Genomic DNA, 25,770 nt, shown 5'->3' with positions numbered 1-25,770 from the left:
TTTCAGTGTGCATAAAACATGTTTGCTAATAGACTCAAAAGATCTTTGGTTCCTCTGGAAGGAAAATATAGATAAGCCTGTTTTCACTAATTAATGTCTCAGTATTTTATCTTACTTGAAGATGATCCGGATACTTGGTGAATTTAACTTAACTCATTTTATGACTTAGCAGAACTTTAAGGTTTCAGGTTACCAAAACGATAGGGGGAAACTATTTAAAAAGTTTACCTAAAACCTTTTTTATCATGCTTACATGTATTCAATTTACTTGCTCTTGACAGTTATTTTCAAATTACCCACAAAAGCTCCGCGAGGCATTAGACAAAGTCAGCCACCATACCAAGCTCTTTTTCTTGTTGACAAATTTTGTAACAGAGATAATGCTGAATTTATTTGATTAGCAAACGTGGGTAGGATAAAAGTATTATATTAGATGCCGATAACTCTAAAGACATGCCTATTTTAATTAAACCAGCAAACTTAAAGTAGCACTAATAGCGAATATCTTCCCAGACCATATGACTCTGAAAAGCAATTGTGTTCATTTCTATTATATTTCTGAGATTCAGGAATACTCAATTTATAAGTGCTTATAGTTAAGCCAATTAAAGAGAGCTTTGATATTTACTAGAATTTGGCAAGGTTTTTCATAATTTCAGTTTTAGTTTTCCTTAGCTATTTAAGGGAATAACTTATAGCAGTTTATAAGAGAATCCCTTGGAGCCCTGTCAATTTGGGGAGGGGCCTATATGGGGATAGATATGGGGCCATTGGCATTAGTGGTTAAATAATTTGCATAGGGTCTTGGAGGACAATCTCTTCTATAGTGTCCCAGTTGTCTACAACTGAGACATTGATTTTTGGTGCCAGTTTTTTGATGATGGACCCCTAAGAGAGTATGATGTGAGGGTCCCAGGTATCATTTTAGATTCCTGGCCTTGTAGCTATAAAGCTAATGACTTGGCAGACTTTTGTTTATGATCTTGTGTCTTTAAATTTTCATTAGCCTTTTATAGTGAATTTTTTAATGAACTTGTCTCAGACTCTTAAAGCCTTTTGGAAGCTTCTACATACCAATTAAAATAGGTATCCCATTCTGTTTGCTTGTTATGGGAACCCTTCCTTTCAAGTGTACATCTTAAGTAAAAGGTCTTGTGCACTTGGAACGTCCCCCTAATGGCCATTGTAATTCTGAGTTGTCTTTAGTGCCTTTTTTGTAGATATTTACAGCTTTCAGAACTACAGTTTTTAGACATGAAAGAAGGAGGTGTGCCAGAAGATGGCAGGTTTGATTCTGTAGAAATTGAGGATCCCATTTTTTATTATTATAGTTGACCCCTGAACAGCAAAGAGATTAGGGGTGCTGACCACCTTTGCAGCCAAAAACCTGTGTATGAGTTTTGACTTCTCCAAAATATACCTACTAATAGCCTATTGATGACTGGATGCCTTATCGGTAACATAAACAATCAAATAACACGTATTTTGTATCTGTTAATGTATGATATGTTGTATTTTTATTTTATAATAAAGTAGGCTAGAGAAAAGAAAATTTTATCAAGGAAGTCATAAGGAAGAGAAAATATATTTGCAATACTGGACTGTAGAAAAAAATCTGAATATAAGTCAGCTTTCACAATTCAGACCTGTGTTGCTCAACAGTCAACTGCATGTATGTATGTATGTATGTATGTATGTATGTATGTATTTAGTCACATTAATACCTAAGCAGAATGTACTTCAGGATTGGGGACTGTGTGGTGTTTTACAGTGTGCCTTGTTACATGGATGTGTTTTTTGAGGTTGGCAGGTGGCCTGGTATTAATCTAACCCATCCTGTGACTACTTTCTCTTAACAGGGGAGTCTTTGGGTTGGGCAACGAGTGCTGTAACAGCTTTTAAATGCTCGACCTGCGCCCACCAATTCTGTGGCTTTTTGCCCTCTGAGATCCCCATTAGCAATTAGCCTTTACATCCTGTGCGCATTAGCAGAAACCAGCGTTGACCCCAGAAACAGAACTTTGGGCCTCAGCAGTAAGCGAAGAGCTAGGCCTCATCCTGGGAAGAGGATGGGACCAGCAGACCTCAGAGAATGGGAATCGTGGACAGATTTCAAACAAGGGGAGAACCACAGCTGCTACCCGCTGTTCCCAGTGTAGAGTCCCAGGAATGATTTCACACAAATGAGAAGCTGCAGACTACACCACCAACACTTCCCAGTGTGGATTCCAAGGGTGGAACCACAGGCTGGGATCTAGTAGTTACCAAGGACTGGCCCATGGCAGGCCCTGTGTGCACTGCCAGTGCTTCCTGTGGAAGCTTGGACTGGGAAGAAGGTTGTACTGACAGACCTCAACAGATGGGGACCGTGGTCTGAAGCCCCATGTGCTGGGGAGCTACGTACTGGCCACTGATGGGTCCCACGTGGATCTTGGGATGGAATTAAGTGCTGGGGTTTTGCACGCAAAAGCCTGGCAATTGGAGAGTGAACAGTCAACTAGATCAGGAGCTCAGTGCAAAGCCAGCAGAGCCCAGATCCAAGAGGAACCTGACACTTGGCCTTCGGCAAGGACAGGAAAGACTGAACTCAGAGCATTCCCTGGGTACTATGCCTGTGTTTCTTTTTGTTCCCAAGGTGTTTGGAAGTCTCCCTTGGTCCAGATTTGCTGCCACCAGATCTGCTAAATAACAGAAATTGTACTGAGTAAATTTGAAGATCTACTTGGCTTTGTTCAATGATTCATGAGTCGGGCAGCATCCCACCTAGCAAATAGCTCCAAGGAGCAGCAGATAAGATGGTTTTTTAAAGGCAAAGTGGAATGGAAAAAAGGAAATGGGCAAAGAACTGTATTGTTTTAGGCAAGGGTGCCCTCCTAGGAAGAGCAGAAAAGGTAAGATGTCTATCAAGAGATTACCTCCTAGGGCTGACCAGGAAATTCCAGGTTGCGGGTTAAAAGTCCCATTCCTGGGGGCTTGAAAGTATAGTTAGGTTAGGTATTAAGTCTTGGGTTGCTGATGTGGGGTTTAACACAAGTGACTCCATTTTGAGCCTGGACTCCTTTTTAACATGACAAAGAACTGCAGGTACCCACAGTCAGCAGCCAACCAGCCGCAGGGAATGGGATGGTCTGAGGGATGTGGGTGCAGCATGGGACATAGAGTGTTTGCTCCTGTGGGAGCAGCCTCCTCCTCGGCAGCAGCCTCTTCTCCAGAAAGAGAGTGCTGTACCCAGGTCTTCATGTGGGGAGGTGGGCTGGACCAGTGATGGAGAGGTGGCCTCTGCGAGATTCTGGGTCAGGGTCAGGGTCTGGGTCAGGGTCAAGCATGCTTGGATCTTTTAGCTAAAAGTTCACCTCTCACCATGTAACTCTACCATTGGAGGTTTGCTGAGAGGCTGTATGGCCTTCAGAAACACTGACTCACTCTCTGGGCTCTTTGAGGCTTCTGCTTCAGAGAATGGGGCATTCTGTTAGGAGCTGCCAACTATGATATCAGACTGCACAGATCTGCTGGCCGGAGAACAGCTGAATGAGTGAAGGGAGCAAAGGGAGAGGCAGAGAGAGAAAGCCAAAGAAGTAGGAGAACTGGCCAATGGAAGTGAGGTTGGAAGAACCTGAGCAGCCTGCTGGGAAGTGGGTTGGTGGTGAAGAAGAGTGCCCTGCTGCCTCCCCACCCTCAGTGAGACTGATTAGGAGGGCACAGGGAAGGCGAGAGATGAAGACCAGGCAGAGGGTTCTGGGGAGGTTTGGGCAGTGGTCCTCAACCAGGGAAAAGCCATTAAGAGCTGTTTGGGAATGCTAACATGTGGACGCCTGGCCCTCTTCGAATGTGAATAGATTTGCAGTTGTCATAGAGTCCCCTTCCAGGAATCCAGACCTCTTGGAAATGTGCTTTTACAAAGAAAGGAGCAAGGGAACAGAAGAGAGAATAATTTAGAGCTGCTTTCACATGTATCTCATAAAGCTGCCATCCGTAAGAAGAGCTTGGTATCGACCTAGGCAGATGTTTGTTCCTGGGGAACAAACTTTAGCAAGCAAGCAGGTTCCATTCAGAGAAAGCCCAGCATGGCAGTGTCCTGACCTCTTGTCCTGAAGTGCTGGGACCCAAGATACCTGTAGGCAATGGCTTACATGTCACAGATTGAAGCACCATCTCCACCTCGGTGGGCTAGCCAGAGCCACCCCTGAGTGCCTATGGCATGAATCGAGAGTGTTTTCCTTGGGGCTCATTCTCACCTTGACCCCTCTGCACACGTGTAGCATCTAAGAACTGACAGTGTGGTGCCACACAGTTTCCCCGAGGGTCTGAGCTGAATGCTAGCTACTGTGCAATCTTTCACCTTCAGGAAATGTGTGGGCAAGTATTCTGCTGCCCTCAGCTCCACATTCTTGATTTGCAAATGGGTGGCTTGAGTGGCCCCAGGGACAGAGCCCTGGGACCCACTGGTGGTGGGTGCAGCTATTAGGCATTCTGAATTCCCAGTGGCATGCTGGTAGAGAAAAGAAAGAAAGCTGGGGACAAGTGAGCTCAGGTCTAGGCACAGTGACACAGCTGTGCTGGTCCATGGAGTAGAGTCAGCATTCCTGTATCATGGTGGGTAGGATGAGGGGCCTTGTTTCTGATAGGGGCTGGGATGGCTGACTGTGGCCTCTAATATGGAGGGAGTCTGGGCAGCAGTGTTATTAACACAAAATTGTTAATTCTGTGATTCAAAGGGGTAGACAGTAGTGCACCCAGTTTGAAATTGGTTTCATTAGTTATCAGCAAGATGGCGATGAGGGTGTGAGCAGGATCTGAGCCCATCCCCTGGGAGAAGGAGGCTGGCATGTGCTGTCTGTGTTGTTAGGGTCGAGCTGAGATGGCCAGGATTTGGGGGACCCCGTCACAGCACTACACTGAAGGGACAGGCCCTGGGGTAGGGACCTCATCATGTTGGTGAATCACTCTCAGTGGGTACTGAAGGGGGGCCGTGATACCATGCTGCAAGCAGTCTCCCCAGGGATACCAGATTCTTGGCGGAGGCAGTTGGCACATAATAGGTGCTTTATAAATGAATGGACAAAGTGGAGTTCCACACCCCATCTGCTGCTGAGGTTAGGCCTGGCTGGGCAGCCCCAACCCAGGCCTGTGGGGTGAAGGTGTTTTGGGTTCACAGCCAGGAGGCAGGTTGCAACTGCAATAGGCTTCTGACCATGAGTCCTTCCTCATGGGGAGGACATCAGGTCTGGGTAAGCTCAGCAACCAGAGGCTCATGGTCAGTGCTCAGTGATGCTGCCAGTGTATTCCCTGTTGCTCTCCATCCTGACCGCCATGGGCTCTGTGTTTTTCCTCATGGATGGTACAAGAAGAGAGCTGGTCGGTGTGTGACCTGAAAATCCCCAGTGTGATCTGGCCCCAGCTCCCCTTTCTGGCTGTGGTTTTTCCCTTTCTCTTAACTCCTTGGGCACCGGCACTACCGTCTCTTGTATGCTATTGCTCCAGAAAGTGGGAGCCCTTGCAGTCCTACCTGGTGACCTCTCTGTTCTAGGGCTAGTGGTAGAGTGCCACACTGCCAGGCCCCTTGGCTTTGAGAGGAGGAACATCTGCGGAATGGGGGCCAAATGTTGGCTTCCCAAATTTCCCCAGGTGTTGGGGTTGGAGGCAGAGTGTCACCTTGACCTTGGGGTTTCTGATCCTCCCAGTGTGGAAAGTCAGCCTCCAGTGGGTATGCTTCACCCGATCTCCTAATAGGACATCCTCAGCATCTTTGTTGTGTTCACCTTTCTCGTGCCACCAAGGGATTCCCCACATGGCGCCGTGGGTCTCCTTCTGCCAGTTTCAGGATAGTAAATGCTCTCTCTCTCCAGAATGCAGCTGACCGCCCAGGAAGGGACAGTTCATGCTACATGCATGCCAAATTTATTGAGGCCCTTTAAAGAACCAGGAGCTCTATGTGGCTCTGGGGATGCTGCGATGAAAGATAGTCCCTGCGCCCAAGCATCTCAAAGTCTCACGGAGAGACAGGCATGTCAAAGAGCATAAGACAAGATCACAAGTGTCCTGTGGGCAGCGCAGTTTGTGTTGGGCGCTGATACTCACCACTATGCACCGTGTAAAGCCAGGAAGTTAAAATGGTGAAACAGTCCCCTAGCAGTGGGTAGGTGCCCTCCAAGGCCCGCTCACTACCACACCCAGTACTCCAGCCACGTGGCTCCTCCTGGAAGCTTCTCCCCCCACTTCCAACCACTTCTAGCACCTGGATCCAGGAGCTGAGGATCAGTGCCTGGTTTAGGAGGAGGCCCTTGGGGCCCTGATCCAGCCCTTTGGCCAGAGTCTGTTTGGCTGGAGTTTGTGCTCTACCTGGTGCTACTTATAGTGTCAACCCTGGTTCGGTGACAGCACAACCAAGGCGCTGGTGACCTAGCGAGGGGCGCTGATGACTCTCAGAAGGAGGTCTGAGGAGCATCCTTCCATGGCTCTGTGGTGGTTGGCGTACCTCTGACCCTTGATGTTGAACCTCGGCCCTGCCCCACCCCACAGGATGGAGCTCCCCCACTTTCCCCCATCCCACATGTCTCTCAGGTCTCAGTTTTAAGGAGGGGCTGCTGAGACTCACTGGAGCCCTGAGGGCTCTTAAACACTGGACGAGCACAGGGCAGGAGGAAAGGACCAAAGTCAAAAGCATGTGGCTGATTTTGTTGTCCAGGAATTTATGCTCTTGTGAGTGAAGCCAGGCACATAATGCCTGGACACAGAGGTGACAGGGTCACATTCATACACCAGCGAGCACGCAGGAGTAATTCCCTGGTAATTGGGAGGGTGAGGCTGGGTGGCTGATGGCTGCAGCTGGGTGAGGGTGGTTTGCTGAAAGCTTAGCAGAGGGAGGAAGATACGGCATGTCAGAACCCCCTGGGATGGGCCATTCTGCAAATCCCCGGGCACCCAGGGGCTGGCAGGGACAGGGAGTGGCTCTGAGGAAGCCAGAGGGAACCAGCCCAGGCAGCAAGGGCTTTGTGCCGCTGACTCTTAAAGAGGAGGCGGTGGGGAGTGGGCAGGAAGAAGGTCTCACGCTACAGTCCCGTCACTGCCTTGGCCACTGTGGCCACAAGCAGAGTCATTGTGCTGGCTCCGCAGGCCCGCATTCCTGACCTCAGACCCTGCACAATCCAGTGATGACTTGAAAAGAAAAAACTCACTTCTTCTCTACTCTGAAGGCTTTTCCTCTGGCCACTAAATGTGTGATTTACCCCTAGACCAACCAATTCTCCAGTTCTTTGCGGACACCAGGTGGGTGTCCTACAATCCAGTTCAGTGCTGGCACTATCTACCAGGAGTTAGTGTCAGAGCCCACAGTTAAGGACGCGGTCCCAAAAGACCACACCATCCCACTACTTATGATGCCAGTTGCAAGTCCACGTTGTCACTGGGGCTTCTGACCAACTAGTTATAGGTCTAAGGTTCCCAGGACCCCCTCCTTGGGTTCAACAGTTTTCTAGAACAGCTCACAGGACTCAGGAAAACTGTACTTGCTACATTCCCAGTTCGTTATAAAAGGATGCAAGTCAGGAGCAGCGAGGTGGAAGAGATAGATGCATGGGGTGAGGTAGGGGGAAAGGGCACAGAGTTCACATGCCGTTTAGGGGTGCACTGCTCCCCGTCCCCAGTTCCTCCATGTGTTCGCCAACTGGAAATTGTCTGAACCCCGTTGTTTGGGATTTGTATGGAGGCTTCTTTATGTGGGCATAATTGATTAAATCATGGCCGTTGGTGAGGAAGTCCATCTCCATTTGGGTGGAGCTGACAGTTCCAAACCTGTGATTATAAGATTGGTTCTCCTGGCTCCCAGCCCCCAGCCTGAGGCTCTTTCAGGAGCCCTAAACACCTGCCATCTTATTAGCAGACAAAAATATGCTTACCAACTTGGAACTTCCAAGAGTTTTAGGAGCTGCATGCTAGGAAATGAGAGCAGAGACCAAATACATATATTTCTTATCATGTCACACTGCTTTTGTTTTTCAGAGGGCAAATAAACATATGTAAAGCTCTAGGGTATTCCAGAGAATGTGCTAGGTCTTTGACAAACACTGTTTTAATTAATCTTTGCAATGCTTCCATGAAACCAGCATCACTATCTCTAGTTTATAGACAAAGAAACTGAGGCCTGACAGGCTGGCTTCTCTGCTGATGAGAGCACACCTCCCTGTTGTAGCCTTGCTTTTTGTCTCCTATGGTAGAGGGATGAGGGGCTGGAGGGAGGAAGGGAGTGAGAGTCACAGAAGCCACTTGTGCAGGTCCCACTAGCAAGTCCCCTTTTGCTCCCCAATCCTCTATCTGGATTTGAGCCGCAGGGAGGCATTTCATTAGTCTGATGGATTTGGACATAGGGTAGAGGAGAAGTGGCTTCTGTCCTTAGAGTGCCTGTGGTTCTTTACATATCCGTTTCCCTCTGTGACAGGCTTCCCCAGAACGTGAAGCCTCCCTCAAGGAAGGTTTGGTTTGGCGTACTAGGCATTTGTTAGCCACTGGGCGTTGTTAGCTTCGAGTCTGTGAAGGACACGTTCAAAGTCATTGTTGAGAAAGTAGAGCCCCAAACAGGGTAGAGCTCACAGGCTGGAAACCGAAAAGTTTGGTAAGAGGTGGGTTGTGTCCTTCTGGGCATGATGCTTTCTCAGAAAGGGGCTGAATAGTTATAACAGATATCTTGGAGGAGGGATTGGTGGGTCTTGAATCCAAGAAAGAGTGAGAACAAGAGAGAGATGTCAAAGAGCTTTCTGGATAGATGTGGTTAATAGATGGCACACACACTGCCCCTCTGTAGTGTGCCCACAGCAGACATCACGAATCGACCACAGCTCTTTGGCTCATCCACAGATTCCTTCTAAACACAGCGATCCGTATGAACCTTCCGCAACCTGCTGGTGTTGCGCATAATTTGAAATGTGCTCACTCACTAGCTCTGCGGTGATGTTCCAAGTCAGGAGGACTCAGCAGAGGTGGTTTGGGAAAATCGAGGGCATGAGAATGAGCTGTCCTGTCCATGCTTGCTATTGGGGAGACCAGGGGAGCAAGAGACTACAGGAGAGGTTGAGAGTTTAGGTGTCAGGGGTAGAGCTGAACTGGAAATAATCTCTAATTAGGTAGTAATTGAAGCCCTGTGAATAGAGAGACGCCTTCCAAGAGAGGGAGGATATGGAGAGAACAGCCGGCTTCTGGCCGCAGGGAAGGAAACTGCTCAAGATGCCGAAGCAGGGAAGAGAAAAATTAACAAGAGAAAAAGCTGGATTTCCTTCACCGAGTGAGGCAGACCATCTCTCCAGCTCCCTAAGTGGAAACCTCTGGAACCTTAAGGAACTCCAGGGCTGTTCCAGATTTTCAAGGGCTAATGCTGTTAATGCCTGCCTTTGTGGGGCTCGGTTGTAAGCTAGCGTTTCTCCCAGCACTGGTGTCTTTAGAGGTACCTCCACCCTCCCCATAGCCTCCCCCTCCCCATGCCTCTTCCAGGCCTGGCCAGGCCTACCCTTCCTCTTCCATCCTGCGCCTCCTCTCCTCCTCCGTGGCTTGCCCACATTCTGGTGCGTGTGCATGGAGTGCTGGGCACCACCACCCATGTGATCTTGTCTTTCTGATGGTTACCTTGACGAATCCTTCTGACACCCTCCGGTTCCGCAGATAATGATTCCCACAAAGTCAAGGACTCCCTAACGTCCCAGGGACCTGAAATTACCCTCCAACAATGAAAATGCCCCGGGCCTTGGAGCGACGTTTCCGCATTAACTCTGAGGCAGAGTTGCAGTGAGGAAATCTACCCTTTTAATAGGGGAAAATATTGCCCTCATAAGTCTTTATGCCGTGCACTTGAGCTTAATGCTCACTTACCAGTTCGCCTTTATAACTTCCATATTGAGTGAATTAAGTCCTCCATGTGGGTAGTTATTAAAGAAGTGATAAGTGCTTTATAATTCAGTAAAGGGTGGCCTGGCCATTTCATATTTTCCTAAGGAAATTGGCCACCCAAAGGGCAGTACTCTCAGGACCCCTGGGGCCAGCTGATTTTAGGCATAGAGCTTACACTATTGGATTACTTTCAAGCCAGCTGCTCTGGCCTGGACCAGACTCTCCTTCTTGCTCAGACTTTCTCCCCCAAGGCCCATTGGGGAGAAGGGGTCAACATCAATGTCTCTCCCTGCCTCGGGCTGTTTCCATGGTTCATCAAAGACCCATCAAAGACCTCTTCTTTCTCTCCTTGTTCAAAGCTGAGTTGTCTAGTCAGGATTGGAGATTTTATGATCAATGTGGTTTGACTCACATCTGCAGACAAGAGGAGGGTGTCTTTTAGGGGCCATGAAATGCTGACCCTCCTACTCTCTACCCAGCCCCACAACCTCATCGACACAACTTATATCTTTATACCTTAGTCTCTTCAAGTGATTGGAAAAAACGTGGGTCCCATCAAGACCTCATCAACCAGAGGGTTTTTACATGTTGTAAAGTCCTTGGGTTTGGAGGAAGGACAGTCACATTAATTTGTTCATTCAAATTTTCTATGTACAGGGAACTGGGTCTGTTGTTGTGGATATAGTAGTGAACAAGATAGACAAGTTGACTACCTTCACAGAGCTGGCATTTTTGTTAGTAAAGAGATGCAATAAATAAGTCAACACATACGTGAGATAATTACAGACTTTGCCAAGTGGTATAAAGGAAGTAATCTAGAGCAGCATTTCTCAACCTTGGTGCTGTCATCATTTTGGACTGGATCATTCTTTGTTCTGAGGGGGCTGTCCTGTGTTGTAGGATTTTTATTTTATTTTATTTTATTGTATTTTATTTTATTTTAATAAATAAATAAATTAATTTTTGTTGTTGTAGGATTTTTATTTATCTTTATTTTTTATTTTTTGTTGTTGTTGTAGGATTTTTAGTAACATCCTTGGCTTCTACCCACTAGACCTTCCCAGTTATGACAATCAAAAATGTCCCCAGTCATTGCCAGATGTCCTCTGAGGGATAGACTCCGCTCCTGGTTTCTGAGAACAATTGATCTAGAGGAAGGTTATAGAGAATGACTTTGGCTAGGTTGGTCAGGAAAGGCCTCTCTGCGGAGATGACATCTAAGGAGAATCTGAGTGCTTTTAACGGCAAAACCAAGTGCGAGGGCCCTGAGAGGTGGGGGAGAGCTTGGTGTTTTGGAGAATAGAAAGGAGGCCAGGGGATCCCTGGGTGGCTCAGCGGTTTAGCGCCTGCCTTTGGCCCAGGGCGCGATCCTGGAGACCCGGGATCGAATCCCACGTCGGGCTCCCGGTGCATGGAGCCTGCTTCTCCCTCTGCCTATGTCTCTGCCTCTCTCTCTCTCTCTGTGTGACTATCATAAATAAATTTAAAAAAAAAAAAAGAAAAAAGAAAGGAGGCCAGTGAGATTAAAGCCAATGAACAGGGTTTGTTTGAGCTGAGGAAGGAGATGCCTGAGCCAGATGTGACAGACCTTGCTGGCTCTGGTTGGAGTGTAGATTCATCCCAAGTGCGGAGGAGCCATTGGGGGTTTGTTTTTGAAGGGTGGGTGCAGTGGGGGAGGAGGATGTGATCAGATTTACATTACAAGAAGTTCATTCAGGCTTCTGAGGGAAGGACAGATTTTTAGGGCCAGAGTACAAGCAGTGGTCCTGTCTTGAGGGCAGTGGCCTTTGGGAGCAGTCATGATGGCCTGGGCTCGGGTGAGGTTGTGGGAAGAGGACAGAACTGATATCTCTTGTGGAGATGCATCGCTTAGGTGTGGATATTGCAGGAGGAGAGGCAGCACTCGTTGATGAAGCTTGGCTTAGACACCTGGGTGGCACCAGTGCCATTTATTGGGATGGAGAGGCCCGAGTGGGAGGAAAGCCGAGGGCTGCTGTTGGACGTCTATCAGGGAAGAGTCTGGAGCTCAGCGGGATGATCAGACCAGAGACACACATTTGGGTGCTCTCAGCGTGTCAGTGGTGTTCAGAGCCAGCACATGGGTGAGATCACCATGGCCTGGCGGGTGAAGGGGGCCCCCAGGGAAAGATCCAGGAGACACCAGCACTTAGGGATCAAACAAATAACATAGACCCTGCAGAGGAGACTATGAAGTAGTAGCCAGCAGAGTAGAAGGAAACCCAAGAGAGAGTGAAGTTAAGGAATCTGTAAAGAGAATGTTTCAAGAAAGAGTGAGTGGTTAACCAGGTAAAATGCCCCTAAGACTGGGTAACCGGGTGGCAGAGCAGAGCTTGGCAGTGTGGGACTCACTGGCGACCTTGGCAGTGCAGTTTCAGTAGAGCAGCTGGGATGGAAGACCTGTAGGGTTGGAGAATCCCAAGGGAAGTGAGGAGGGAAGTCGGACCTGTGCGAATAGAGAGATCCTCTGAAAACATTTGTTGTGAAGGATGTAGCGACATGGGTTAGTAGCTGGAGGAGGACATGGCGTGAAGATTTTCCCTTTAAATGGGCCCTCCTAGAACATGTTTGTATGCTGGTGGGAAAATCTAGTGGAGAGAAAGTGAGAGTACAGACAAGAGAGAGAGAAAAAAACTGAATGAGTCCTTGAGAAGGCGAGAGGAGTCGAGGGCAGGGGAAGGTCCAGGCAGGTTGCTGAAAGAGTGCTAGGTACATGAGTTCTGCTGCTGATCACTTTGAGGGTTCCCTCACGCATGCATTCATTTCATGCCCTCAGCTGTCACTGAGCATTTGCATGGCACTGGAGACACACACTTCTGGTCCATACCTCAGAAACCTTCTGGTCTGGTGAAAGCCTTAGTCATGTGGGCAAAGGAAAGCTGAAAAAGATGTGCCCAGGTGCCAAAAGCATGCTCATTGTATCTCCTCCTCTGTTTGGCAAGAAGGAGCCCTATCCTCTTCCCCAATCCTAATACTGAGCATGAGCAGCAGACCTGAGATCTGGTCCATGGGCCTCCCCAGCCCTTTGGCTCACCATTTTTGGGCCATGTAGTGATCCCTTAGGATGCCCATCCCTGATTAGGATGTGCTTTGGGCCATATCCTTCTCATAGCTGCTTGTAGTTGCCTGTGGGGTCCAACCAGGCCTCTGTGCTGCTCCAGGGGACCCAAGAGAGGACTGCCAGCGAGGAGTGTTAAAAGCCATGGAGGTGAGGTGGGGCATGCAAATGGCTGCTTAGCACCCACCTGGGTGGCTTCCCAAGTGTGCACCTATCCCAGGGTACCCACCCTTATTGGGGATTCTGGAGGTAGGTGAGTGGTGAATGAGACATGTATAATCCCTGTTCTCAGGCATCCCAATTCTAGTATATAAACAGCAACAACAGACAAGTAATCAAATAAGACAATTACAGATGGTTATTAAGGGCTGTGAAGGACATGAACAGGGGCTGGTGCCAGAGAGCAGCTGGAGGGGAAGAGGAGGGGTGTGTTCACTGACGTCGGAGGGTCGGAGCAGGCATCTCTGACAAGGTGACCTTTGTAGGGAGCCCTGAGGGATTCAAAGGAGCCAGGATGACTGTTTCATGGAAGTTCTGGTTGGGAATAAGTCTGGTGTGTTTAAAGACAGGTGGGAGAGTGCGGCAGGGGCCCAGAAAGCAAGCAGGTGTTAAGAAAAGGGGCCATAGAAGCAGCCAGCGGCCAGCTCATGTAGGACCTCGTGGGCCATGGTACAGTAGTGTCCTGATTGCATCGTAAGAACTGTGAGAAGCAGTGGGAGAATTTTCAGCGGGGGAGAATGTGACCCAGCAGGTGCAGAGACTCTAGAGGGGGAAGAGTGACAGCAGGGAGGCCATTCAGGAGGCAGGGGAGGTTGGCAGGTTAGAGGTGGCGCTCCCAGTGTGCCGACGCGTGGGATTGCCAGCCTGTGCCCACCTGCCTGCCAAGCCGCAGCAGTGCAAATGGAGCGCAGCAGTTAGACTGGTGAGGGCCTGGCCAGTCTGGTCCCAGGCAGGGGGACAGGGGACAGGGGGGCCAAGCAGGGCAGCCTGGACTCCCCAGCAAACTGGCCAAGTCCCAGATGAAATCTCACTCCTGGAAGTCAGGCCTTTCTTAGCAGGGAGCAGAGGGGCATGTGCCCTTGCTCTTTTGTCTGTTAGCAGGCGGAGCATCTCAGCACCTGAAGACCACAGGTGTGTGCACAAACGTTCCCTGTTCCTGGCACGGGCTTTGGAATTGATCAGGAAGCCGACGCAGATGCTGTCGTTTCCCATCTGTTCGCTGCATGATCTGAATGTTCCTTTCTGCAGTCCCGGGGGCCCCAGATGCGGGGCTGGTTCACCGTGGTCCTTGGCATGCAGCTGCTTGTAGAGCTGGTGTGCTAATGTGCTGGCATGCCGGGGTTGCCAGCCCAAGAAGCCTCCCCAGGCTCTCAGGTTCAGCTCCCCAGGCGTCTTGGATCCCCCCTGACAGCTGTCAAGGGAGAGAGAGCTGGGTGACTTGGCTGGTGTGATCCAACGCAGCTCTTCCTCAGGCCCCATGGTGCCTCAGCTCCATAGAGCTGTTGCTCCAGACGGTTTGTTTATAATGCTAAACATATCAGATAATTGAAAGCTAATGCTTCTGTCTGGATCACTAGACATAATATGCCTGGATAACAAATCAATTTCCTTATTGCCCTACAAGGCTTCGAAGTCAAATGCACGGCACATTCGTTGTGTATGTGTGTGCCTGTGTGTGCCTGCCTACTCGCGCTCATGCATGCGTGTGTTCCGATGCTGATTTCTTAAGAACTGGAACTCTAGGCTAGTTTCTCCAGGTACTTAGCTCCATACTTCAACTCAGGCCTCCATCCTAGAATCAGAGTCCAGATGAGAGGAGGATAGGAGCCTTGGATCTTGATGGGGAACTGTCTAGAGAGACAGGCATCTGTGCACAGCCTTGCCAGCTAAAGCTCTCGTGTGCTGTGTTGGAGGAGTGGAATGCCCATATACAAAAACATCAGAGAAATGCCCATTCCGGCTGCCTCCTGGTAGGATGCACCTCTAAGAATAGATATGTGGAACATAATATTAATGGCGTATGCCTAGGTACCACCAGGAAAATGTGAATTATTACTACACCTCCAAGAATACTTCACTTACCTTTCAACCTTAATTATCCAGAAAGAGGATTAGAAACAAAAAAGACAGGGCAAATATCTACCTATTTGTGTGTGTGCATATTTTTATATTCTTCTAGATCTTTATTCAGATTCTATTTACCTTTGTTTATCATTCCAGAAGTAGCAATGAAATCCGCTCTTTCTCACTCTGGTGCTATGCATTAGCACTGAATTGACTAAGACATTGCCTCGTCTAATCCTCACACCAGCTGGATTTCCTATGAGGACACTGAGGACCAGAGAGCCTCGAGAATAACTGGCCTAGGGACATCCAGCTTCCGTCTGCCAGAGCTGGGTGTCTCCTCCTGGTCAGCTTGCTTCAGGGCACCCATGCTTGGCATCTCTGCTCTGAGGGGCTGCAGAGCAGACTAGTGGCAGCATTTTGCAAAGGAGAAAAGGGCCTTGGGAAGGTGTTTGGGTGGGGGCGGGGGGGGGATGGCTCACAGCCCCATAGCAAAGGAAGAGTCACATGGCTGCTGAAAATGGACACAAAAACCATTCAAATTTAGGAATCATGGCAGGGTAGGGCCCTTTGGGTAGGGACACAAATTCTGCATCCTTCAGGAACCTATAGGGGTGTCGCTGGGTGATACAGCTCAGCAGGCCTGTTAGCGTGGTCACGATGATCCAAGATCATCAAGAAAATATAAGTCATGTTCTGTCTACCTTGCTTAAAAAGTCAAGGAGGTGTGTAATGCATTTCAGGGGGAAAAAGAAACATCTAGCAAGGAAGTTGAACATGCAAAGGTTTTGCATTTAAATTTAGTTGTCCGGAAAATTTGGTTATGAAGAACAGCTCGTTAATAGCAGTGAGAAGTCACAAGAAAATAACAGTGATCTTAACAGCAAGAGAGGAGAGAGAAAGGTTGCAAACATGAGGTGATAGTGGCCAGCCATGTGTAGAGGAAGGAAGGATGCCCTCTTGTCCCACCAACCAACCCCTTGTCTGGCCGAATGTCCAGGTGGCGAGGAAGATTCTGTGGAAGGGGGACACCGGTCTTGCCCTTTTCTTGGGCCTCCCCATCAACTTCACACCCCTCGTGATGTAAGGGGGTGGATGTCTCAGTGTTCTAGAGTTTTCTATGTATAGGACTTAAATATTGGAGTTATAAACAACTCTTAAACATATCCACATGACATGTTTTTAATTAAAATATGGACCACACAGTCTGTACCATCTAATTTTTATATGCTTGGAGATTGCCAGTTCATTTCCATATTGGCTCAAGCCAAACAGAAGGGAGGAAGAAAGCTATGGTACAAAAGCACAGTCAAATTTATTCTAGTACAAAGGATTTTTATATTTTCTCTGGATGTTTTAATTAATATTTTACTTGTGCCCCAGCTCATCCCCAGAATGGGTGGGAAGCAGCTCTCTGTGATTTCAGGCCTGGGCCCTGTCACCGTGAGTCACAGGGAGTGGCTTCATTTCTGATATTTCTCCTCCTCGTGAAGAGGCTGGGCACACGCTCGCTCCCTCAGCTCTTGCATACCCTGGTGCACCTGCAGGCAGCAGCATCTTTGACCACAGAGGCTCACCTAGACTTTGTCGAGGTGCCCTGAGCTGTAGCCCTAAGCCTGGCTCTGGCTTGGTTGCTCAGCATTGTCTTGAATTAAGCCTCCCTTCCTCCCTTCTCTCTGGAAAAGTGTTGCACACTCACTCCTCCTGAAGAGTTGTGATTCTGGGGTGTCAGGGAAGAGCAATGGCCAGAGGGGAGGGATGGAGCACTGAGCTGACTCTCTGGATGGAGATGCCATTGTCATGTAAAACAAGCCTTGCAGAAGAGAGACTCTCGGTGGAAGAGGAAGACTCTTCCCCAGTGGGGTCCAGCCAGAGCTGAATGAGAGACTGCTAATGCTCCTGGGATGTGTAACCTGGATTGGGCCATGGTCTAGTGCGCCAAAGAGCCCCTCATTTCCTTTCAAGGAATCTCCTTGACTTGCGGGGGGGCGGGGGGTGGGGTGAGAGCCACAGCTTTTTATTTTCTCCTCTCACCTGGACCCAGGGACCCAGAGGCAAGTTTTTTGGTTGGGCCTGGGGCCTCTTAGTGTTTGCTGCAAAACAGTTATTTTTTAAAAAATATTTTATTGATTTATTTGAGAGAGAGAGAGAGCAAACACACATGGGGGGAGTGGCAGAGGGCAGACTGCCCGCTGAGCAAGGAACCCCATATGGGACTCGATCCCAGGACCCAGAGATCATGACCTGAGGTGAAGGCAGATGCTTCATTACTGAGCCACCCAGGTGCCCCCAAAGCAATCAGTTTTACAACTGTTGCTGTCTGAAGCCGTGGAACATGTTCTTCAGTGGTGATCTTAAGGCAGAAGCTTTATACAAAGTAGGGCTTCCCAGCTATGGACATCTTGGGCCAATTATTCTTTGTTGTGGGGCCTCTGCACATTAGATGTGGCATCATTCGCTTCCTCCCTGTTGTAACCAACAGAAATGTCTGGACACATTTCCCAGTGTACCTTGGGAGGCAGAAGGGCCTCCTGCAGAGAGCCACTGTATAAGAGGTGACGCAGGTGGGGTTACTTTAGTCAGGATGGGAGCCACCTGTCTGTGCCCCCTGCTCCTGATGAGAGCACACTTACGGAGGCTGGAGGTCTCTATGGGGCCAGCCCCACCATGCACTCTGTGCCCGAGCAGACAGACTTGGAATCTTGTAGCTCCGCCGATCGGTGCTCCCGGCATGTCTCTGAGCTCCTCCTCTCCCTCCAAGAGCCGCCTCTGTAAGGATGCCTGGCACAGCCTGGGGCCCTGGAACAGGGTAACCAGCAACTGCCCCACACGGGGTTTGAGTGCCTAACCTTCTTTTAAAAAATGATCATGGGATCCCTGGGTGGCGCAGCAGTTTGGCGCCTGCCTTTGGCCCAGGGCGCGATCCTGGTAGACCAGGATCGAATCCCACATCGGGCTCCCGGTGCATGGAGCCTGCTTCTCCCTCTGCCTGTGTCTCTGCGCCTCTCTCTCTCTCTGTGACTATCATAAATAAATAAAAATTAAAAAAAATAAAAAAAAAAGAATTAAAAAAAAAATGATCATTACGGATTGTTTCTCAAGCGACAAAGTAAGTGCCCCAGGAAGACATCCTGGACACCCAGAAAAAGCGCAACAAAAGGAGAAGCCACATACTACTAGGCCAAGGTAACTGCTGTTTACCATGAACAAAAGCCAACCAAACTTACTGCTGTGTTTATCATATTTGGTATATTTTTAGAGCCTGCCTTCTCCACTTAAGCTTGTAGCACGCAGCAGCCAGCAGGTTCCCACAGCTGACCCCCCGGGGCTGGTACCAAGTGGTGAGTCACCGAGAGCTTGGCAGGTGCCCCACCGATGTCATCCACAAATGTCAGGCTGCACCTTCGCCGCCCTGCCCTTCGCTCAGAACCTGCTCTGAGCTGCCGGCTGTGCATTCCCCGAGCCCGTTCTTGGTTTCTGCTTGAACAGTTTTTCCTGGAGGTCATGAATGACAGATTTACTGCCCCTCTGCTCTTCTGCCACATGGAGTTTTTATCAATGATTGCTGAGAAATGACAACTTCCAGCAGAACCGTGATGCCATTTTTAGCTGGAAAACTGAGAAAAGACTGCTCAGTTTTTCTACAAAGCACAGGGTTAAAAATAAGCATCCTGGCTCACACTCCCTGAGGACTTACTATATGTCCCGAGCTGCCGCTGGGGTTTTTGAACGGGGTCTTTCAGTTCTCACCTCGTTCTGACGCGGGAGGTATTTTATTACCCCATTTGACAGATGAGGAAACCGAGGCACAGACGGTGATGTCACCTGGACAACGAGGCCAGGATATGCGTCCTGGCAGCCTGGCTTGGCTTGAGGCAGGGGTCGGTCGGCAAGCTTCTTCTATAAAAGGCAGGTCTCTGCCACGATTCCTCAACTCCCATCTTTGTAGAGCAAAAGCAGCCACAGACAACAGTAAATGAATGGATGTGAATGCTGAAATTTGAATTTCATGTACTTTTCACATGTCACAAAATAGGATTCTACTTTTGATTTTTTTAAAAAATGTAAAAACTATTCTTAGCTTCAGGCTGTACGAAGACAGGTGGCGGACTAGATTTGGCCCGCAGGCGGTAGCTTGTTGACCTGGCTCGGGAGCGCAGACTCTTCACCATGCCTTGGCACCGTGGCTGTAAAGATGATCTTCCCCCATATAGGGGAGACTCAGACCCAATAGAGGAGGCAGGGGCTGGAGTCTCTTGACCAAGGGAGCCTTTTGCACCCATTGCCCTGCAGTATCTCAGTGTGCACCAGTGTCAGGGAAGGGACAGCTTGCGGCCAGAAGGACATGAGGGATAGAATGCACCAATGATTGACAGCTGAGCCATAATAAAAACACATTTACGGGATTCTCATGTGGGCTGAGAAAAATGATTTCATTTATTTAAACAGCTGATTGACAGCTGCTGGTTGGGAGCAGATCCGAGTCTACAGCTGGGCTCCCGTGAATGAATGGTTGCCTGTAGGAATAGTGTGATCTCCTTGATGGTTTACCTGGACTGCTGGCCCAGTGAATGCACCTGGGAGCCCCTGGCACGGGCCATTTTGTCTCCCCTTCTGGTATTCCTTTTCACCTGACATGGAGCCAGGGTCCCTGCCTCAGCAGGACCAGACCAAGCAAACTGCCCTGGGGCCGTGAGGCTTCCAGGGAGAAGACTTTGGAGTTGGAATTCAGTCCCGACCTGGCCACCTGGTCCATGTCCCCAGCAGATGCCAGTGTGTCTGGCTGCTCAGCAGGGGCCCCGAGAGAATGTGGTACAAAACGGGCTCTCTGCATACCTTGTCACTGTGCGGCTTTGAAATGCTTCCAGAGGCCCTGGCCACCGCCACCCTGCGGCCTTCCTGGCTCTGGCTCCGCTTGGTAGCAGATGGAAGAGCCATGGGTGTGGTGGGGCCAAGGAGGAGATGTCTGGAGAAGGTGGCTGCCACTTTTCTGGCCTCAGTGGCGCAGATGGCTGTGTTGTGGAATGAGCTAAGAGGATACTTTGACCGGGGAGGCCCTGATGGGAGCATCAGATCCCAAGAGGGCAGGGTGAGCAGCAAAGGGCCTTCTCCTAGGCCCGTTGGAGCCCCTTGGGATCGAGGTGTGTATGAATGGTAATTTCTCACGCCACTCTAGAGTCAGAAAGGACTTTAACAATCAGTAGTTGGATGATTCTTAATCTGGAGACCCCAAGAACTATCATGGAGGATGTTTGTCCCTGGCATGTGGTCAATATCCAAAAACAAAAACAAAAACAAAACAGGAATCAAACCTGTGACAGGCCAGCATCCTTTGCTTACAGAACTTTTGAATTCCTTTGCCTTGGGCTGGAACTTACCCACTGGGTGAGCTAGTGCTGGTTTGTATCTGTTAATAAAAAGCTCTGGTTAATGGTGATTTATATCTTCGACGAATAAATTGGAGAAGGTGAATTAATTATTACTTAATAAATGTCGTGTGTCTGCTCGACACAAACCTCCTTGAACATGAGGCGTCTTGGGAGAAAGCTCGAAATGGAGATCCTGGTGACGAGGAAGGAGAGAAGCTGCTGATCTAGTCAAACTTTCTCCCTTTGCAAAGGAAGGCACAAGAGGCCCAGAGATGTCAAAGCTCTCGCTCAAAGCCTTTGGTCTTTAGATCCCAGGGGTGAAGCGGAGCTGGGCTTCTTGATCTCATGTTCCTTCTGTGACACTGGGGTGCCTCCTGGTCCCCAGCCTGCCCCCACCTTTCTTGAGTTGGTCTTGCCCAAGCAAGCTATCATAGGAGTTCTTGAACTCGGGGCGGGGTGTGGGGGTTGGACTGCAGTCACCCAAAGGAGGCGGTCAGTGTCTGGACCCTGGGGGACCCCGAAGTGGGTGTGTGCTCTTTCTGAGCTTTTTCACTCAAAAGCCATGCCTGCCAGCAAGCTACCCTCCCTCTCCCCCCTTTTAAAACCGCATCGTTTGTGTTGTCTTCCTGGACAACTGAGAAAAGTGAGCTGTCCTCAGGAAATCCCAAAATGAAAACAAAAGTGAGTGGAAGAAAGCTGGGTTTCAAGTCTTTAAAAAGGAGAGCTTTCTGGAGCCTAGAGGGGTCATGAAATGCTGTCCCCAGGCCAGGTGCTCTGGGTCTCGTGATGATCCCATCAGGTGGGTGTTGCATAAGCCCCATCGTGGAGGGGGAAACCGAGCCTCAGGGACACTTGGCCATGTGACAGAAGACCTGGCTCCCACATGGATGATCCAGGATTTGAACCCAGGTTTTCTGTGGACCTCGGCCGACCTGAACCCTGTCTTTTCGTCCTCCCTTACAGACACATAGAGAACTGGCGAGGTCTGCACACGCTCAACGCCGTGGACATGGAGCTCTACACCGGCCTCCAGAAGCTGTGAGTGCACCAGGTTGTGGGAGGGGTCATGGGTGGCAGGCGGGCGGGGGGTGGCCCTGCCTCTGGGCTGGGTGATGGGTACTGCCAGCTGCCCTCTGGACTGTACTCCTCCGTTCCTCTTTACTAGTAGTAGAGTTGGTTCTACCCACTTAGGGACTGTCCGGGGCTCCAGAGGCCATCCCCTTGCTCTCCTGTATTTCTCCTGAGCCCAGAAGACAAGGGGGCTGTGTGGTCTCACGTAGGGATTCTGTACCCAGGTCCCAGTTAGGACCTGAACCCAGGTCTCCCGACTAAGTGATCATACTCAGCCCCGTGGTTGGCCAGTGGTCCCCCTAGACTGCAGAATTTCCCAGCCTCCTCCTTCACCTCTGGATTTCTGTGCTAGTGGTGGTGGGGGCTTGGGATGGAGGAGGGAATGGGTACAATGCAGGCTGTGGTCCCGTAGTTGCCGGACCAGATTCTTGAGCAGGAGACCTGTTGTTACCTTCTTGCGAGAACGGGTAGATGACAGCTTCCAGCACATCCCAATGTCCCAGGGTCCCAATGGGGCGTGAGCCCACGTGCCCTCCGCGGGGCATGTAGTGATACTGATGATGAGGAATTGTGTTCAGTTCACAGGGGCGGCTGTAGGGCTGGTCTTGGAATGACCTCCTGTCAGCCTTAGTCCAGAGCAGTTGTCTCTCTGCTCCACAAGCTGTGCTGACCCTGTTCTCTCTTTCTCTAGGACCATCAAGAACTCAGGACTTCGGAGCATCCAGCCCAGAGCCTTTGCCAAGAATCCCCACTTGCGCTATATGTGAGTAGAGCTGGGTCCTGGACGGCAGGGACTGGATGTGGAGTACACAGCAGGGAAGGTGCTGAGCAACAGAGACCTGAGGTCTAGGCCTGGCTTTGTCACTGTGTCACTAGGCCTCAGGCTTTTCCTTTTAAAAAGGAGGGTTTGGGATTTGAGGACAACCCTAGACCAGGGCTTACAGGGGAAGTCTGCTGACTCCCAAGTGTGTTTGCTTTTCATTTGTAACTTTATAGGGAATGTAAAAAATGAGAAATCCCATTCATCTGCAATGTGAATGCTATACCTCTGAGACCATTTGTAGGTCCGTGTGTGTGTGTTCGCGTGTGCTGCTGTGTGTTGGGTACAGTTGGAAGAAGAGGAAAGGCAAGGCCAGACCAAGCGCCATGTCTAAATAGGTTCTGGGTTCGGTGGAGAAGGACTCAGAGAGTGGAGACACCTGTATATAAGGTCACACTGCTTTGTCTGGGACAAGTTGAGGCCACCTGGCTCCGGGTAGGATTCTTCTCTGTACCATCCTTCCTGCTCTCTTCCCGTTCCTGTCCATGTCTGACGGCGGAGGAGCCTCCTCAGGGTTGGATCCATGGGGGTAGAATCACATGAGCTTGCTGCTTTCTCTCTAAACCTTGTTCTCCATGGACGACTCCAGAATTCATTAGAAGGACTGCCGTGTCCTGGGGAAAAGATGGGCTTGAAAGGAAGCCCGGAAGATGGTCAGGGGAAGCACTAACCCGCTGTGCCCACAGGGGCTGCTTGCTGTCTGGTCACCTCGTCTTCCAGGACAGTGGCTATCTTGGACAACCATTGGGCACGTTCCCCGAGAGAGCAGAAGCAGAGATGGGGAGGGAGGGGTCTGTTGTATTGGGGGCTTAAATGGAGCAGTGATGTACAGGTGAGTCTTTCCGTTGTCCACGTGACTGCTGAACTGGCTGAAGCGCTTTGTGGTTTGCTAATGGGAGGGCAGCCTGCTGGACTGGAGTCCCCTGGGAAGAGTCAGAGCCTCCAAGGGAAGCTCTCAGAAAGTGGCAGAAGAGGAGGAAGAGAAAGGGAAGAGATTCTGGAGGATCGTGGTGGGAGGGATGGTTCTTTTTGGGGGTCCTGGCTCTGCTCTCTGTCCTCTGTGAGCTTTCTCAAGCATACAGTGAATGCTTTACACACACACACACACACACACACACACACGTAATTGTCAGTGAAAGCTACTGTTGCTGTGTGCTGTGTTTTCGTTCCTCCATCCGGAAATGCCTCGCTGTAACACTGTAAGGCCCTTGCTCAGGGCCTGATGCGTTAGCTCCAGACCTCCCTTCCAGTTGTCTCATTTAGCTGTCACCCCCTTCTTCTCGTCGAGCGACTGTGGTGAGGTTCTCCCAGTGTGTGTTCTTTGCAGCTGGAGGCGTAGCTGGGACTGGAGGAGGGCCTTGGACCAGATGTTCCCTGTGTTTATTTTATTGGGGATTTGGATTTCGATGTAAAACATCCCAGGGGAAGGAGCTTCTGACCTCTGAGAGAAGTCTTTCTTTTCATGCTAACTCACACAAAGTTCGCAAAGCTAAGCGCTCATGGCAGATCAGGTGGGACAGTGGAGGCTGGGGACCACGTGTCCCTGCCAGAGAGACGACCAGCTGACTGCTGCTCTGTGGAAAGTGGGGCCCTGCGTTGCCAGACGTACTGTTTGTTCCAGGAGAGTTAAAGGTCTAGTGAAACCCCTCAAGTTTTAAATTCTGGCAACTCAAAATAAACCCCCTTGACTCCATGGGCCAAACAAAACGGGCTCTGGGTAGAGTATGACAAATGGAGTGCCAGTTTGTGGTCTGGGTTGTGCTTGACGAGGAGAAGCTTTCAACACGGGAGAAGCTCTGCCCCTTTGCTCGAGGACAGTGGGTGGGTGGGTGTTCATGCCCTGGAGACTTCCAGGGCATTGTGTCACCTGCAGCTCTCAGAGAAATCAAGGGGGCTTTGTGACCCATAATGTTTCTTTGGGCCACAGGAGTGGGAACAGGGGTGCATCTTGGGTTACAGGTGTCTCCCAAGTGGAATGTACCAGAACATTACCATCACTTACCCTTGAGGTCCTGGAAGAAGGCTGTGACCCATGTCTCCTTGAGGATGATCTGGGGTGTGCTCGGTGGTGGCAGTGATAGGCTGGTGTGGCTTTGTAAGATTCCCAAGGTTAAGGGGGCAGAAGGGGTCTGGTTGGAGTAGTTCTGTTAATAATTGCAAGCCTGCCCATGACCTCGTGCCCTGTCTCCTGGAAGCATTGGCCAGTTTTTGCCACAGCACTTGCTGTTGGCGAGAAGGAGGGTTTACTCTCAATCTACCCCCAGTTTGGGCCTGGCTTTGCATCAGGGACCAGTAAGGATGCTCAGCTTGGTATGAGAAACTCAGCACCTGTTGAGGGGCTCTGATGGGCACCGTGGGGCTTCCAGGAGAGCCTGAGGGTCACGGAGGAGTCAAGGGGTCGAGGTGTAAGCCCTGGCTTCATTGATGGGTTTATTTATGAACTATTCCCACTTATGAAGACACACCCCCAATCCCAACTGACTGAATTTCCCGGCAGCTTCAGGACATATTTCTCCTGGCAAATGGGCCAGGTTCCTCTGCTCTCTCACAGCATCTTCTATTTCTGTCCCCTAAATGCGGTTACGAGTCTTCAGGCCCCAGCTGAGCAATCACAAGATGATCACTTACTCCAGCGCTAATTGCTGAGCCCTGGCTTGGCAGCTTTTTATTTTTTCTTTTTCTTTCTTTCTTTCTTTCTTTCTTTCTTTCTTTCTTTCTTTCTTTCTTTCTTTCTTTCTTTCTTTCTTTCTTCCTTCCTTCCTTCCTTCCTTCCTTCCTTCCTTCCTTCCTTCCTTCTTTCTTTCTTTCTTTCTTTCTTTCTTTCTTTCTTTCTCTTCCTTCCTTCCTTCCTTCCTTCCTTCCTTCCTTCCTTCCTTCTTTCTTTCTTTCTTTCTTTCTTTCTTTCTTTCTTTCTTTCTTTCTTCCTTCCTTCCTTCCTTCCTTCCTTCCTTCCTTCCTTCCTTCTTTCTTTCTTTCTTTCTTTCTTTCTTTCTTTCTTTCTTTCTTCCTTCCTTCCTTCCTTCCTTCCTTCCTTCTTCCTTCCTTCTTCTTTCTTTCTTTCTTTCTTTCTTTCTTTCTTTCTTTCTTTCTTTCTTTCTCTTTCTTTTCTTTCTTCCTTTCCTTTCCTTTCCTTTCCTTTCCTTTCCTTTCCTTTCCTTTCCTTTCCTTTCCTTTCCTTTTTTTAGGGTGATTGGCTGAGAGGTCTTTTCTTGTCCCCTGTGTACAGAATGAGAAGCAGGAAGTGAAATCATCATCCCTGTACCAGTATCAGGTATGTCCAAATTGTTCTGATTGGCTTGGTTGTCACCTACTTTTAAGCTGCTGTTGCATTACTCAGGGTCTGCTGCTTGCTTGGGCCAGAGAGTGAACCACTGATGTTAAGGCCAAGTTGTCTGTCACAAGGAAGCCTGGGGAAGAGGACTCTTATGTCAGACTTCAAGGTTTATGAGTGACTGAATCCTCTTCTCTTGACTGCTTTGGTGGCCTCTGTGCTTTAT

At 49.6% G+C, this 25,770-nt stretch overlaps 1 protein-coding gene across 5 annotated transcripts in view; it reads left to right on the top strand.

Moving 5' to 3' along the window:
- NTRK3 (neurotrophic receptor tyrosine kinase 3) overlaps positions 1–25,770 on the top strand; it is a 391,217-nt gene that overhangs the window by 55,711 nt on the left and 309,736 nt on the right. For all 5 annotated transcript variants that reach the window (XM_025436910.3, XM_035714844.2, XM_035714845.2 and 2 more), the window contains exons 2-3: positions 21,346–21,420; positions 22,145–22,216. In XM_025436910.3, the coding sequence (XP_025292695.1) occupies positions 21,346–21,420; positions 22,145–22,216 (147 nt within the window). The remainder of the gene's footprint in view (positions 1–21,345; positions 21,421–22,144; positions 22,217–25,770) is intronic.

The sequence above is a fragment of the Canis lupus genome, chromosome 3 (genome assembly GCF_003254725.2).
Source record: "Canis lupus dingo isolate Sandy chromosome 3, ASM325472v2, whole genome shotgun sequence".
Lineage (NCBI taxonomy): Eukaryota > Metazoa > Chordata > Mammalia > Carnivora > Canidae > Canis > Canis lupus.
Note: the sequence above shows the minus strand (reverse complement) of the source record. Positions and strands in the feature narration are given on the sequence as shown.